The 17319-nt window shown below is 41.8% G+C and overlaps 1 protein-coding gene across 3 annotated transcripts in view; it reads left to right on the plus strand.

Annotated features, from left to right (window-relative positions):
• LOC118282502 (ephrin type-A receptor 6-like) overlaps window positions 1-17319 on the plus strand; it is a 291167-nt gene that overhangs the window by 123599 nt on the left and 150249 nt on the right. Inside the window, exon 1 of one of the 3 annotated variants that reach the window (XR_007032131.1) lies at window positions 15622-16728. The exons of 1 other annotated variant lie outside the window; for it this stretch is intronic. Coding sequence is in view for 1 of the 2 variants with exons in the window: in XM_047337337.1 (XP_047193293.1) it covers window positions 16650-16728 (79 nt within the window). In the remaining variant the exon portion in view is untranslated. Of the gene's footprint in view, window positions 1-15621; window positions 16729-17319 lie in introns of those variants that run through there. One more of the 3 variants, XM_047337337.1, reaches the window with a different exon arrangement.

Raw genomic sequence — 17319 nt, forward strand, 5'->3', positions numbered from 1 at the left:
ACAAGGAAAAAAAGAAAGAAAAGAGAAGAAAAAAAAAGAAAGGATGTATTCACGTTATTTAACCTAATCAAGTGCTCCACAACAAGACTGATCCTGTGTTAGTAAGGTTATATGCAAAAGTAAACCAATAATTAGATTCAACACCGGCCTCTTGTCAAAATGTCAAGTTTCCATCTGTACAGTACAACAAAATGAGTGCTCCCACCGCCCACCAAAGAGAAAACACTGAATAGGCTCTTCATCTTCACTGGCCATTCGCCCCTTGCTTGCTCACAGTCTCTCCTGATTGAGCACTGGGCTAAGGCCCTGCTAAGGCAGCAGCTTAGCCGCAGTGCAGTGCTTGCAGCCTGGGTAAGCTGTCACCCTCCCCTCCCCTCCCCTCTGCCCACTGGATGTCAGCCCTGAATTGTGTTTTGATGTTTCTTCAGACCTACAATCGAGCTCCATTCTCCGCAGCCAAAACAGACATTTGTCAATTCATATGCATCAGGGCACTTTTTTTTACCCTCTCCCTCTCATCCGCCGCCACTCTCTCTCTCTCTCTCTCTCTCTCTCTCAGTCCTCCCCAGTCTTAACTCTCCCACTGCACTCAGTGGCATCAATCCAGCATGAGGACGTGAGCGGCCACGAGCCCCCCCTGCTGCGAGCGGTGTCACATGTGATTACCATTATTTATAAAGCTCACTCAGGCTCGGTTGCGCAGTCGGCCTCTCCCGGCCCCTGGCCCGGCACACTACAGTCAATATTTGCACGCAATCCTGAACTGTTGAGAGTTTCCATGGTGGTGAGAGCCTCCATTACATGAAATATTCAGGGCGGGCGGAGACTCCCGTGAGGCCCGGCGCTAGGTTTTTACTCCGATTTGATTATACGACATGATTTTTTCATGAGCTATGACAGTCCTGTTGAATTAGAGTCAGCCCTGAATCCTTGTGATAGTCACGGAAGCCAGCGAGGAGGAGGAGGAGGCGCAGCCTGTCCCGTTCCATGACGCTGTCTTTACATCTCTCTGTCGGAATAAGGGGAGAACGGATTTTACCAGAAAAACAGAGGGCTCTCACATAAAATACACAAGCCATGCATCATGTGGACATGTGCAGATTATTGCATAATGTCATCATGTCAGTGATAGTAGATCAAACCCATTGTCTTGTCTGCACACAGTGCCTGATACCAAATCTCACTTTAAAGGTGTTAGTGTGTTTAGACTGATGTTAGGAAAGAACAAAAAAAGTTAATGTTTTGCATTCAACTAAATAATAGTCATTTAAGTTTGAAATAATTGTCACGTTCATAACTATAACAAGTGTTCATCAATTGTAGTGTGGAATCCGGTATAACTCTATTAAAGCCAGTGCTAAGAGCCAGAGCTCTATTTCTACTGCGCTCATTCACATTTTAATGCACAATATGCTTCCACATATTGCAATTATCTGTAACTTTCTTATCTATGACTTGCTTTCATGAAGCAGTTGAGCAGTAATTTACTATAAACCATTAAAGACAACAGTAATTACAAGTAAGCTGCGCAGGATATCAAGGACCGAGTGCTGAAATGGTCAGTGCCCAACGCCTTGAGTACATGAATACATAAGGAAGTGTGTGAGAGAGAGAGACAGTGGGGGAAAAAAGGAGCAATGCATAATGAAGTATTTGACGATAACAGTGGTGCCACAGACAGTTATGGTATTATGAGCGTAAAATGATCATTAGGGGCTTCTAATGGCAAAATCAGTCATGCTGCCACACACAAACACAGCCCGTGTTAAGGGAAGTTAACAATATTTTGTTGTTGCTGTGTGATGATTTTATGCCCCATAAAAATATGATTTATTTCCCGTGATCGTCAAGATCAGAACCAGGCCCGAATTAAACATCCTGCTCCGGCTAAATGGCATAACAACGCTCACGACCGAATCACACAAGTCACGTTTGCTGTTTCATTCACTCTTTTTATACGAGCTACGGGCCGCGCGCCATTTGACTGCTCGGTAAACACGATCAGTTGTAAAACGCACAGACAACACAGACTACTGAATTATTACAGTAGAATGAACAACGCAGAATTTATTAAGCATTAAATGGTTGTGGCTAATTCGACACGTATGTCAGCTACAGCGGATTTTACCTGTGACGATTGTATTGGGATCCATGATGCTGAATGACAGCGACTGGAAATTTTGATCATTTCACAAATAGTTCTGCAATTATTGATTGATGAGTTGGTCAACAGATGATTAATCAACTAATTTGTCAATCAGCTGAGCCAATTATGAGGAAACAACTCCAAACATACACTGCTTCAGCTTCTCCAATGTGACAAATCGCTCGTCTTCTCCACTTATGTCATGGTAATCTGAGTGTAATTAGGTTTTCGGCAGTTGATCGGAGAAATCCTGAGCTCTGAATTCTCGCTACTTTCTGAACTTTTTCCACAGTATTTGAACACTTTCAGATGATTCAGTTGATCAGTCATGAGACAGAATGTTATTCCAGCTCTATGTGACAAGATGTCTCATCTTTTGGCAAGGAAAATATATTTCTTGCTTTAAAAAAAATGAAATGTGATCATCTGCTGAAAGCCATTTAACTTAAATGCTGTGGATTTTATATCTTCTTTTTGTAGATAAACTGAATGATTAGATTTTCCTTCATGGGTTGAGAAAATCCTCCTCCATCTTTAATGCAGTTTCTAAATAATGAAATTCTGGAGATACAGTATGTGATTTTAACACGCTAAAAAAAATGAAATTGAAAAAAAATTGTTCAACTTGTATCACGCAAAGTAATTGAGTTTGTTCAAATTTAAGTTATCTTAACTTTTAAACTTAACTTTAGTTGAACAAACTTTCAACTAACATTTCTGTGTTATAAGCATTTGTGTAAACAATTTTCTTTTTTCAGTGAAGGGGAGAAAATACTCAAATACTAAAAAATAAATATCCTAATGATGTTAGAATTGGAAAAATAAATATTGCTAGAACCTGGAAATATACCTACATAATCAAAAGATAAAATAAAATAAAGCACGGGGGTTGTATTATTTTCTAAACTTTTCTATAATTTTTTTTTCTTTTGCCATAAACACAGATAACACATACTTGTTATTTCACACTCTGTTGTTACTGTTATGTCATCTCCTCTGGTTCCGGTAGTGTAAGTGAGCACATACTTTGGGATTAAACTGGCTTACCAAGCACATGTTATATTGTCGGAGGCTCCTGTCAGAGGAGAGGCCTTGACTAACCTGCCAAGCCCCAGCTGCTCCATCACAAATGTAATGTGGGTAGTCGCTTGCTCAGAGAAGCTCCAGATGTACCCACCCACTCTCTCAACTACCACACTCTTTGATTTGACTCCAGCTAAATACATGAAACGTGGCCACTGTTAGCTGACAAAACGCTAAATATGATTTTGCCTTTTTTATATGGTCCACAGTCATGAAGGTAAATGCAATATTTTATTCATGTGATTACAGTGATTTTTCTTGACATTTTGACTCACTCATAGTGTTGTTGCTCAGTGATAAAGAGGTGCTGTGATATTTCCAGACACTGTGTGAGTCTGCTGCTGCCGAGGACAGTCAAGGTCATTCTCAACACCTGCCTTTGGTCCACTGCACCAGATGATTGTCAGCTGAGTCCAACATTGTCGATTTGGCCTTTTTGACGCGCGCGCGCACACGCACAGTTAGAATGACTGATTATTGGCTCCTGGCTTTAACAGACTGAATCCTGGTTTCCCAAACACAGACTTGTTTATGTGGGGCCCAGCTTGAGGCGATTTGATTGGTCGGGGCCCACCAGTGTGCAGAGAATGACGGCGTTGAGAGTGTGTGTTTTCACAACCCACGCTGGATGGCGGTCTGGGTCGAATACAGAGGGCAGGACGTGCATCTTTCATGGCCAGGCTAATTGCTTTCCTTCGCCCAATGCTGTGACAAGGGCTTCGAATACTTTTTCTAATAACGGCATATGTCAGTGCAGGAGAGAGCTTGATGCTGCTTTCACACATCTACAGTATAATAGGAACCCCACTTGAGTGTTCGTTAAAGTATAATCTGAGTTTATTATTGCTTTTCCTCTTCAAAAATGAATCTGCATAGATAAAAACATTAGAGAAACAACTGTGTGATTTAGAAGTATGTCTTCCACTTGAGCTCCTTTGTGCCAGAAGAGGATCAGACTCATTGAAAATAATTGTTGTGGACTAATGAGTTGTGTGACTTACCTTAATCATGTTTTTTTCCTTACTGTTAGACGCTAATGTGCTGCAATTACTAAAGAAAGATGTGCCTTTATTTAAAGACTGACAGGAGACTAAATTAAACAAACACTGCATCTAACTTACAGATTTCTCAAAAAAAGGCAATCACTAACATCCTGGCTGGTGATTGTCAAATTATCACTATATCAGTCTCACTTGAGTTGAATCCTTTTAGTTGCGGTCTTCGGTGCTGTAATTAGTATAATTCATTACGTGTGTTTATTCAATGGTGTTAAAATGGCTCACTATAGTATAATACAACTATAGTAATGACCAAATCTGCAATAGTCATCTTAAATGACAGGATGAGCTTAAATATGAATGTTAAGATAAATTAAAATGATAACACCGCATAGTGGACATGCTCTCCCAAACATGTGTTATTTATATAAAGCATTGGTTTAATATACAACCAGAATCGGAATGTTTTATATTCCAAATTTGGCTAGCATGCTGCTTGGATTGTTAAAATAAATGTTGATTTAAAAGAAAAAAATGAATGTACTATTGCAGTTTGCAAATTGTTCATGAACAAAGAGGCATAAATGTTGATGGAGAGCTGTTTCTTATCAACAGCAGCAGAGACCATTCAGCAGCAGGAGCTTCTTTAGGTCAACAGACTGGAAAGATTTGGTTTTGAGTGTGCTGTTTGGGATTTAGTACTTGTCAAACCACAATCAATACCATTCTAGTAAAAGTTTCAGGGTCATAACACCTCACAGCTTCTGTCTGAATAAAGCATTCTGATTTTCTGTGTTAGGCAACGTTTCTTTCACTAAATGTAACTATTTGCACATACTTCATACGTTTTGAATTGCAAAACCTTCATATTTTTGGGCATTTGGTTATTTAGAGTTAGGGTCACACAAACAGGATCATCATTTTAATTTGGGGGTCTACTAGAGCAGGGTTATATGTTGTAATGTCCAAATACACATTATAGGTCTCACCTTTAAAAAAATGCTCAGTCTGCTCTGATTGGCTAGCTGGCCCACTCTTTTGTGATTGGTCAACCACTTAGAGCGTGTGTGAACTGTCACACCCCTCACCCAGAGCCCCCCTGATCATGAGCTTGATGGATAGAAAGACAGGAATGCAAATGATACTTAAAATATCTTACTGGTCATGAAAAAAATCAGCTTTCATCAGATATACAAAAAATCACAGGAAACAAAGAAAATTGAATAAACACCTTTCTTTTACTAAATAAGTGTAAAGAGGTGTAAAGCGAGATGCTAAAATATACTGGTAATTAATTGTCCTAAAAGAAAACCAATCAGAAATATAAAAATTCTATTTAAGGATGTGATCTGTTGATATATCTCATGTTCTTTTCATGTGGGTCGCTGTCTTTCTTCTTTTTTTTTTTGCCAAATATTTTTTTGAAAATCTCATCAAACACTTGCATATGAGACATATTAAATATGAACATTATACATTCAACTTTGGATGTCTGCCAGTTCTTTTCAACAAAATGCCGGCCATCCCAAATCTGGGATTCTTCTCGGCTGCTCTTGTCAAACCCATCCATGCGAACCTCCAATTAATCCATTTTGTCAGGAGAAAAGGTCAAGTTTGCATATTTGCTTCTATATTTGCCGCACACCGGTTTGAACCAAAACACGCTGCAGAAAAAAACCCTGCTGCTCTGAAACAAATCCGACCCATCACTCGAGAGCGCCGCTCTTTCTGACGGCTGCAGGGATCAGAGTGAGCAAGTGTCCGATCATTTGACAAACTCTAATTCCTCAGTAGAGGTGCCGCACAAGTGACTTATGCAATGACCGATTGTCCTCCCTCACTCTGGACTCACTCTGCATATCCTGGAGAGGAGAAATGCCACTTTGGCTCCAAATTGATTGTTAAATGTCAATTAACAAACTAATCGGAGGAAGCATTGTGCACTATACGCTGTGCTAGAATACCAAACATTTATAACGTACTGATGCTCAATAAATGCACGGCGCGTTTTTTACAATGTGCCTCGTGAAGCAGCGCAGTAGTTCGAAGAGACTAGTGTGTGAGAACGATCACTGGTCTAACTGAGGTTGTAACAGCGGCGGAGCTGCAGCCGTGGGGTGTTAAGTAATGAGGAGTGCAGACGGTGGTTATCTATTATGGCGCTAATTATAGGAACATGCCTTTGGCTAAGCAACTGTCCCTGGCACTACGCTATCTGTGATCTATTCCGAAACTTGAGAGTGCTTTACAAGGTTAGACACGGGATGAAGTAGACGGCGTGGTGCTCGTCGCCAATGTTATATTATCTGATGGTATTATCGTCCAACAAAAGCAACAAAATTGCCTTTCAAAATTCAGGAAAAAAGTTTGATTGGGACTATTATTTGGTGGCAAATACATGCATGCGTGTGTCTCCGCGTGTGTGTGCGCAGCTGTGTGAGGGTGATTATGGTTTGACAGCTGCTGACAAGAGAGCCCAACTTGAGGCAAGTGAAGAGGTCTTAAATACGACAGTGGCTTTCTGAGGAGCTGCACTCTTCTCCGTACACTTTCCCTCCGCTCTGAAAGTCTGCAATTACCATGTCAGCTGCTGTGCCGCTAACGCGGACAAAATAGCTCGAGCTAATTATTCACTCTCTTGTTCAGTCGGTGAGAACGGTGATGATTGGGAAACAGCAACTGAGAAATGGACAAAAGCGTGGCAACGACTCAAACAGAAGACAGAGTAAACGTCGCACTGTCGCTCTTCGGATGTGATCGTCGCTCCGGCTTTGTGAAAAGTGCCACTATACTTCTGCCCGTGTAGAAAGAGAGACACTTTCTGGGTTTGAGATGAATCGAGACTGTGTGACCATAAGTATTCTCACCACCAGGGGGACGTAAATGATGTAAAAGTTTTTCGTAAATGATTGCTTCCCAAACCAGAACAGGCATCACAAACCCTCCTTGGCCACTGACGAATAAGATGGCTCATGGAAAACCGGATCTGTGACCACTTTTAATTTGACTTGGAAGTTATGTTTTTTGTCCTTTTTTCTTTGTGTGTATTTCTACACTGGTGTCTGTATTTGTCACTTTTACTGTGTTAGCCTCTCTCTATTTCTTTGCCTGCCTTGTGACGACGGACGTAAATGATCATTTGATTTTCTTTTTTTAACTAATTTCCATTCATGTGCTTTGTTCCGATCACATAAACTAACGAATAAATGAATGAAATAGAATAAAAATGTTGACCATCAAATGAGAAAACAATAAGGAAACTTTAAGTGCAATGTGAATACAGAACACTCGATGATTTGATTTCTTTCTCCCATTTATATGAATAAATAGATAGAAATAAACTAATCCCTGCTCCAGTTTAATTCATGTCCTTAGCGTCCCAGCGGGAAGTAGATCTCCCTCAAGTGTGCGAGTGAAGAATACATGTTGTGCATTTTATCAGCCACAGTTAAACACATGCCACAGGCAGCAGGTTACAATAGTCAGTGTCAAAGGAACCAGCCAAGCTCAGGGTCATTATAACAGTGATAGAAGGTTGTGCATTGTGTTGGCTGCTGCAGAAGAAAGTGAAATTGGCCTTAAAAGAAACCAGCGGGCTACCAGCTCGGTTCAGGGCCTGAAAGCGGGAAAAGGTCACAGTGTTTTTACATGTCAAAATTTAAAAGTCATTCTTAGAATCAGTCATGAACCCAGTTTAACCTGACATCTCAACGTAAGGTTGGATGTTGTTGTCGCTGGGCTGAATGACACACACACACATGCACACGTAGTTGTGATGTTGACATTATTTGACTGACATGGTGTTGCAGCTGTTGATGTGATGCACGGATGACTTTCAGTCGATGTTGTCGAGCGCCTTGTACTCAGTATTTTCATACAGTCGACTATTCCCTTGTGATGCGCAGGTACACTTATACAGAGCGACGCCCTTGGATGAGAGCAGTCGTGCCAAGTTAAATGCAGTATTTGCTACAAACGTTTCTTTGAGGACTGGCTCTGGACTCTTTTTAAGTGCGGGAGGTTTGGATATTCTATTTATGATGAAAAGCATCTGTGCATAATAGTTTACTACTTTTTGTGGATGTTACTTCTGATGTAGTTATTTTATAGGCTCCTCTGTATTTCGCGTTTTAGCAGCAAAACTCTACTAATCAAAAAGTAAGAGGAGTCCTTTCACTGCTATGTGAACTGTAACTGTCAACTCTTATTTTCTTTGGATTCAACCCCCCCCCCCCCCCCCCCCCCAAAAGATTGAAGTAACAAAAATCTTCTGAAAGGGCCACGATCGCACGGAAGCCCTGCCTGGAACGGCGCAAGTGTTAGCTTCCCGTCAAAACAAACCGTAAGTTGCTGGCATGAACTGATCAACTATTAGGACTTTTCTAACATGACGCATTTTCTGTCGCATACGACAGGTTCTGGCTCAGACAGTTACTTTGATTTAACCTCATGTCACATATCACCTTACTATGATTATCACTGTGATTGTGTAATGGCTGTATCTTCCTTCTCTCCACTGATGGGGGGCAGAGGTAAGCAGCAGCACACAGCGTTATTAGGCTCTATTGTTTATCAGGCTGCAGCTCTATAGTATTACTGAGGCCTTTGACCTCGACACATACATAGACACACATGCACGTTGTCACTAGTTTGTACATGGTCGGCCTCTCACACACACATTTGCACCCGTCTTGGACTGACTGCACCTAGACATTGTTTATCTCCCTGACGCCATTGATTTAATTGAGTTGGATAGGTCCCTTCTAATCCCTTGGGTAATTGGAATTTTTTTGCTAAAGAAAAGAAAAGGGCGAGTTGGTGTGTGTGTGTGTGTGTGTGTGTGTGTGTGTGTGTGTGGTTGTGTGGACAGTCATCTTAAAGGGACAAGAAATTCTCCAAGAATCCATCACATCACTGTGTACCGTAGAGGTACCGTCCCTCTGTCTGCTTTATATCTTTATCTCACACTTAAACTAAAACAATGCACTGAATTTGGTGACATGCATTTGCATAACTGAATTAGCTTTCACTGTGATAAAACCTCAGGTCATATATATATATATATATATATATATATATATATATATACAATTGCTAGAAATATCCTCAAAGGTTTAAACTTTCTGACTGAAATGTGAGGGGGGAACCAGAGCAGAGAGACAGAATCATGGCTGAGTTACATGAGTCAGGGGTGTGTTTAAAAATATATTACATTTGCATAGGCAACACAAAATGAAGTGTGCTTTTTAATTTAAATTTAACAAATTGCTTATTTGCATGAGCTCCCATTCATTTTAGCTGCTGGTCACGGTGAATGATTTCCAACTTGGCAATCAATAACTGTATCATTGCCACATGCAGTTAATAATTCATCAGCAACTCAATGACTGATAGATATTTAATGCAGATTTTGACCATTTCTCACTATTACTAAAATATCTAATGGTCCATCTAGTTGTTTTTGTTCGTATTTTGTTTTCTTTTTTATATTGGGTTCCGTATTTGCTTGCAAGTTGGGAGGAAAAGATTACCAAGATACCAACTTGCTCCTTAATATTTATATTTGTTGTTTTTATTTAATACACATTCTTTTGTCTGATAAAAAAATGAAAGGCAGTGCTAATTATGAATATGATTTGTATCGTCAACTTACATTGGCAAGTGCTGTCAACTCCAGCGCCAATCCAGTTTCATGTACCTCAATTCATTCTCAGGTTTAACAGCTGATACTTTTGTCCCTATTACGAAAAAAACAACGTATTTATATATTTGTTTATTTTAAACTACAGCCAGTAAAATAAAGGCAATCCGCGCTGTCTCCAGTTACAGAGAGGTCAAGAGAACCAGGCTTTTAAAAATACCTGGCAGAGTGCTGCTCTCTTATCCCATTTAGCCCCTATGATGGATGGGTCATTTTATACACCATTAATCCATCCATTTGTCAATTACTAATGGAAATTTTGGGGTTGAGGACGTGGTGGCGGGGCAGGTCTACGGAACTGTCGAGTCGCTGAATGCCACATTACATCAATGTTGTCTGTGATTACAGTGCCTGTCTGGAAAGCAACAGAAATTCTTGTTATTCTCAGTTGGAATTTGTCTTCTGTCAGTTATGTGAACCTGACTGGCTGAGTACCATATATTGTAGTGTTGTTTATTAGGCATTCACTGCAAGACAAGTCTCCTTACCTTGTGGCATTGTTGCCTAGGCCAAACTTGCCAGTCTTTGTATGCTTTTTTTGGAACTTGTCTTTGTACGTGCCCAGTCTTGCCCAAACCATGGTTTGACTTACCCTGCTTCAGGATCACCCGCTACCTGGTTCAGTCTGTCATGCTCAGCCAGCTCCCACAGTCTCCCAGATTCCCCTGGAAGAGTGGATCCTTCACCACGTCTCTCTGGACACTGGACTCCCCCTACGGTACTGCCCCATTGCACACTGGCTGGTAGTTTGGCTCTACTGGGCACTACATTTGAGATTATTTCTATTTCCACTATCTACACTGTCAATAAATCTTGTTGCACTCAATATTCGTGTCGCAATTTGAATATGCAAAAAAGTGCACAATTTTCTACTTAATAATTTGTCCGATTTTTATATAAATTTTATCTAAAATCTGGACAGTAGAGTATAACATTACAAGTTCCATTCTATTTTCGTATTACTCTGATACAGTGATAATCACTTACATATACGTGTGTGTGTGTGTGTGTGTGTGTGTGTGTGTGTGTGCGTGTAGATAGAGAGAAGTTGAAAAAAAATGCTTAACAAGAAGCTATCTGCTATAAATCTCTGCAAATTACCACTGCCTGTGAAGGTGTCCCGTTTTCTTCCTTCATCTCTGAACGATAGGATGGTGTCTCTTTAACAGCTGGGGTTACGGACACACCGGCTCTCAGGCCTGATGAGCTGCTCTCTCTATTTGCTCTGCTCATTCTCCTGAGCACCGTGGCCATCCAGATTAGAGCCTATGGCCCATTAGGCAGCCAGGGAGGTGGGCAACCTCAAAATGTGTAGCACAAGTGTGTTATGAGTGTGTGTGCATGTCTGTGTGCAGCAAGATACACATTGCTAAGTCATTCTGGGGAGAGAGATTGTCTGGAGGAGAGTTTTTTCTTGAGCTAGTGTTCTCTTATTCTTTTATGACGACCACATGTTCAAACAAGAAGAGAACACTGAGGTTTACGTACACATTCAGTTATTTTAACAAGTTAGACTATTTACTCAATAACAAAGGATATATATCAGTGCGGCAACAGGAACTAAGCAAGTCAACTTGTTAATTACTTTCCCCTAGACTGTGACATGGTACAGATTTTGTGTTTTTGAACTTAGAGCTTCTGCAAATAGGATGTTTCTGTTGTGGGTATGCACCATCCACTCGAAAAAACTAAAACTATGTAATGAATATATGAGTTTGTCTATATATGTGGTGATATCCCCATAGCATTTCCAAGTGGGAACATACTGACGAAGCTGCGTGCATACTAAAGCAATCTTCGTCATATATTGCTGCTACACAAACATTCTACTGGAAATGAATTCCACTGGAGAAACGTTTGAATGTAAAAACTATCTGATATGATCTTAGTCTCTATGAGTCAGTGGTGAGTTGTACAGATTTGGCTGAAGTAATTGCATATAGATGAAATTAGCTTGGAAAGCTTCCAGCATCGTGCTTGCATCGTACCAGTCTCTGCAAATCAGTGGGTCTTGTTTTGGCTAAATCTGAGACATACATACTATTGCATATTGATACAAGCTCATGATACAGCAATCACTCTCTCACACGAACACAGTGGCGTGCACAGTGTCGGGACAGGCATGGGGTAGTGTCTGGCATAGTGTGCTGGCACCCCTGGCCACTCCTGTTGCTCCGCCCCTGTTTGTTTCACCTTTACTCTTCTCATAGCTGTTTTTTTGGCCGAAAACAGACAAGGAACAACAGACAAAGTTCGCGACTGGCTGGTGAACACAGCTGAGCCTTTAGCAGTTGAAGTGGAGGTGGTGGAGACCAAAAACAGAGCTACTGCTGGTTAGCCATATCAACTTAAGATGTAATAATATGCCAGTGTTGTGTTAACAACTTGTCTTGTTGACCACAATACCAAATCTGTTATTGCAAGTTTACTTATAGGCTTTCACCCATGGGCCACTTTTGTGCTTCAATTTGCTCAAATAGCAATGGTAATAGCTTATATGACATTTATAATTAAAGCCTTAGCTTAATTCATTTTTTGCTATTGCTACATAGCCAACATAATTCATCCATTGATAGCTTTTTACTTACCATTTTAACAGCAATGTTCAAGCATCAAACTTAGTTCCTTTACTTGCCAAAAGCTAGCCACAGACCAGGTCGGCCCATCTTGCCACGTTCTGATATCAAGTCGCCGTAGTGTCCAGTCTGCCAGTCTCAGAGGGGGCACTACCCCATCTTGTCTCGTAAATACAATGATGGCTAACGTTCTTGCAAGCAACCGTCACCACAGCCCACTGCCAAGCCAAAACCACGTTCAAAGGCAGAGAAAACGTACATGTAGCACCTGTTACCCTGTGGATGGAAGAGGTCCCTAGAGTCGGTGCTCAGTACTGCATGCAGCCATGGCTTTTTCCACTGTGCTCCACCCAAAGGGGCCTGTGTTTTGAGGCCACACAGCTCCATACAAAGACATCTTGTAACTCAAAAGCCGAGCTTGATTTTAAAAAACAAATCAGAACACAAGGCAGACTGTAAATTGCCACAGGCGGTTTTGAAGCACAGTAATCATGGTTTGTTTTGAGCAACTGTTTTTCCCCCCTCTGTTATGCTATTTGAAAATATTCAGTGTCATCCTCGCCTTGGGCAACAGAATGAAGCTCAGATAACCGAGTGTTCCCTCAGGGCCAATGCAATAATCAAGAATGGGAAAATGGGTTTAGTGTTGGAGTGCAAATCCTTTGAGTCGCAAAATTTTATTGAGGATAAGGTGCGGTGTAACCCCTACCAGGGGAAAAGTTTGCTCAAATGTCATTAAATTATTGTTGAGTGAATGTCTGTAAACTACGTTATTTAAAGCTCTAATCAGCAAATATTTTTATGTAGTTTTTGCATGTTAAGATAGGACTGATCCCTGGGGAAATTTACAAGCTACCTTGTGTGATCTGTATATTATAAATTAAGCTCTATCTTTACCAGCTGTGACATTAAAGTGAGGTAGACATTAATGCAGTAAAAATTACAAACCAGTTATATAATTTTCTTTATTCTCAATGGACTCTCCTGCACAATGATTATTTTTACTTTTTGTAATTTGAGTATATATTTTATGTTAATGCTTTTGTACGGTTCATTTTGAAACATTCAGGAAACATTACAACAGTATATTATTGGAGGATTTACTCCACCACTACTCACTACTTTTAACATAAAGTTTGAGAGAGTAAATTATTTTTCATAATTTTAATGTGGGACACACATGTCACAACCAGATAGAATGTGCTGCTTCATGAGAGGTCATGTCATAATATTTGTCCATTTAAAGGAATTTTTAATATACACCAGCAAACAAGGTGATGATCATGAAACCAGAATAACACAGTGCATTTTCAATTGCAGTGTTTAATGGACTTGGAGTGGCATTCTCCTTTCGGCCTAATTTTTATTTTCTCTCATTCTTTGTTTCATCAGTTTGGATTCAATCCGTGTGTGGGGCAGTTCTGTACGGGCTGGCACTTCATTGAGAACAGGACATTAGTGAACCTATTAGCGTTATAAAGTCTCATTGTCTCTGTCAGTTGTGCTGATGTGGTCTCGTTCCAGCTCTTGGCCTGTGATGAGTACAGATGGACGGAGCTTGTTCTCTCTGGACAGGGGGAATCATAGCTCACAGTTAGGCCCCCTATACACTACAGTCACACCTCATTGACCACTATTACAGCAACGGAAACCAAATCATTGCAGGGGGGTGGCAGCAGAGGACCTGTTCTCAACAGTTTGCCCTCTTTGATCATCAGTCTAAGTCATCACCAGTCTCACTCTCTACAGGAAAGAGAGATGATTTAAGTCACCCGCCATACGTTCTATTTTGCATATAATTGGTAGGAATAGCATAGTTGTGGTGGATAACGTATTCATATTAGCAGCACTATCTCACACCTTAGAAGATATTCAGTGGAAGTAAAACATTTCAGCCCAACATCTGCTGACATTTTATAGAGGTGTTTTCATTTGGATTAATAACAGCATAAAGCAGAATCATCTAGTAGAATATTTAATACTGTGTCCCCATCGGTGACAAAGCTACAGTTCACACACTGTTACCACCTGACTAAAAGTTCTACTGTACAATAACCCCTTTCACCGAGCTCACCATAACATTTATTCATTTTGTAAAGCATCTGCAATGTGACGTTACAAGAGCCTGATTCATTTCTGTAGCGTCTACGGCCTCCCGCAAGACACAATAGACACAAACCGACCACTGTGGTCGATATATTCCACGCCACAAGCCTCCGTCCCCCAGCGTGTTTGCACATTGTGCCGCACAAAGTCAGTAGTCGGTTGGCAGCGTCTCTGCATTGTTTGGTGATTGGCTGGGAGCTAAGTGGCGGTGACGGATTGTGATGTTGATGTATTTACCTCGTCTGTGCTGACGGGAAGCTGTTCCTCTGTTCTGATTGACTGGGTCTCGTCACAGCAGCCAGCATCGCTTTGTTTAACCCGGTCAGGTCGGGGAGGGTTTGCTTACTCACTCGATGAGACGTCCATGAAGATGAGAGGAAGACCTTCCCTAATCTTGGCTGACATTGGTGGCTTGGCAAGCAGCGCGGCTCACTTATGCACTGCAAATGGATGGAAATGAAGCTACACTTCCTGTGGGATGAAGTTTGCTGCACTTACATGCTGAACACAAAATGTTTTTTTTTTTTTTACAAATCAGCGCTGGTGCAATAAATATCAAGCCTGTAAAATATTATTTTTTTCTCTGAAAGTTTGCAGTTTGATTTTCCAGGCGTCACATCATACTAACAGAACACTTCCCCTCCCCATCAAGAATATTCAGGGGGGAAAAAGATTCAGAGCAGGGATGAGTTTGATCCAAACAGTGTCCAGTTTCCAAGTAGGAAATCAGTGCATTATTACTTGAATGCAGGGATTTATTAGATATGACTTTTTTTTTACAGTTGGTCTTCATACAGGAAATTAGCTGCAGACAGTGATTTTTTTTCTTTTCCATTATTCACTCTCCACCGAGCAACCCCAGGATTTGCCTCCAGATAATATCATTATCGTCACAGACAGTCTGTCTGTTATTCAACTGAAGAGGAAACTTGCTTCGGATTTATTGATCAAAACTACATATGGTGTATTTTTCTAATAACTGCTGCTAAAGGATCTGAAAACACGACTTAAGGTCACGAAGTAGTACGGTGGGTCCTCGTGTTGCGCAGCAGGTCTTGTAAGGCACAGAGCTGTATTTGAATAAACACATTGACCTTTACGCAGGGGTCAATCAAAAGTGAATATCCCCCCCCCCATCGGTGATTGATGTCAAAGGGGTGCCTATAGTTTGAGTTTGTCATTGTCCAGCGTGTATCACAAGCATCGCAATCTTTTAGAACCCTGCTAACCCTTTACATGAAAGACATAAAATAACAAAACATAAGAGGTATCATTGGGGACACAATATTTTTCACCCTTTTCAGGTAATTATGGAGACATTTGGGAACCCCTGCACTTGAAACATTGGCTAACACACACACACACACACACACACACACACACACCTTTGCCTTGTCAGCTAACCCCCTCTAGTGCCGAGTATCCGGCACAGATGCGCGCAGTCTCCCTCAGTAGCCGCCGCGTCAGCTGCTCCCGCGCCTCGTCCCAGTCGTGCCTCTGTTCGCCGTTCACATCTCGCGGCTGCCGCGGACCGGACCGGAGCCGGGGAGCTGACAGCCCGCGGCACACCCCCGTGCCAACAGCAGCAGCAGCAACAACAACAACAACAGCAGCAACAACAACAACAACAAGAACGGGGATTTCCGAAAGTCTGCGCCACGAACCGTGCGCGCCACGGAGACGCACGAGGCTGACGGGCGGCGCGTCCGTGCGTCTTTGAAACGATGCCATAGCGCCGATCCAAGTCCGCGGGATATCCTCAAAGTTTGTTAGGAGCCAGGTGGTTCTTATCTTGGATACTTCAACAACAACAAGAAAGACAGAAAGAAAGAAAGAAAGAAAAGAATTTACTTCACTCTAAGATATTGGTTCCAATTCGGTCCGTTCCGTTGCGCGCCGCCGCCGCCGCCGACAGGTACAGGATGGATCTCTGGTTCTGTCGTCCGGCACTTCGCTCCGACCGGGAGCTAATGTGAGGACCGGGACCGGCGGATCGGTGCCAGAAGTCCCCCACGTAGAGAGAGATTGCTGCAGGAGACATGAGTCGTGGAAAGAGATTCGCGCTGGCGTCGGTCTTCCTGGGAATCGTCCTCGCTCGCTTCAGCCAGTGCAACCAAGGTGAGGCGGACGACCCGCGGCTTCCCGGGTCCGTTCAGAACCGTTCATGCCTCCGCACCTCCCCGCATTCTCGTGAAGTGATTCGAGGAGGACACATCTGTCCGCGATGCGTTCACTGCACCCGTCGGTACAGCCTCCCCAGTGAGAAAACATCCACTGTATCTACTGTACTCTTTGTTCAACGATAGTGCATTTGAAGTAAAAACAACAAACACGCTGGCACAGCATGGGGAGAAGCTATGGGGTTCTTGAATATGAAATATAACAACTGCTGATTTATGCTTCTATTTTCATGTCACTTTCTGAAAATGTACTTTTCATAAACTACAACAATCTGGCATTGTGGTTGCGCATGTATGCACCGTGACTCAATCTCGAGATTTGAAGTTTTTTCCTTTTTCCCAGGAGATTTCAATGGTTTTGCCTTTGAGCTCAGTTTTTATCAGACAAAGCTGCTCAAGTGACAACTCTCGGGCTTCCCTACACATTTCTAAACTTGTATACATGCACACACACACACACACACACACACACACACACACACACACACACACACACACACACACACACACACGGTGGAGCCGCCAGAGA

Source organism: Scophthalmus maximus, chromosome 14 (assembly GCF_022379125.1).
Source record: "Scophthalmus maximus strain ysfricsl-2021 chromosome 14, ASM2237912v1, whole genome shotgun sequence".
Classification (NCBI taxonomy): Eukaryota; Metazoa; Chordata; class Actinopteri; order Pleuronectiformes; family Scophthalmidae; genus Scophthalmus; species Scophthalmus maximus.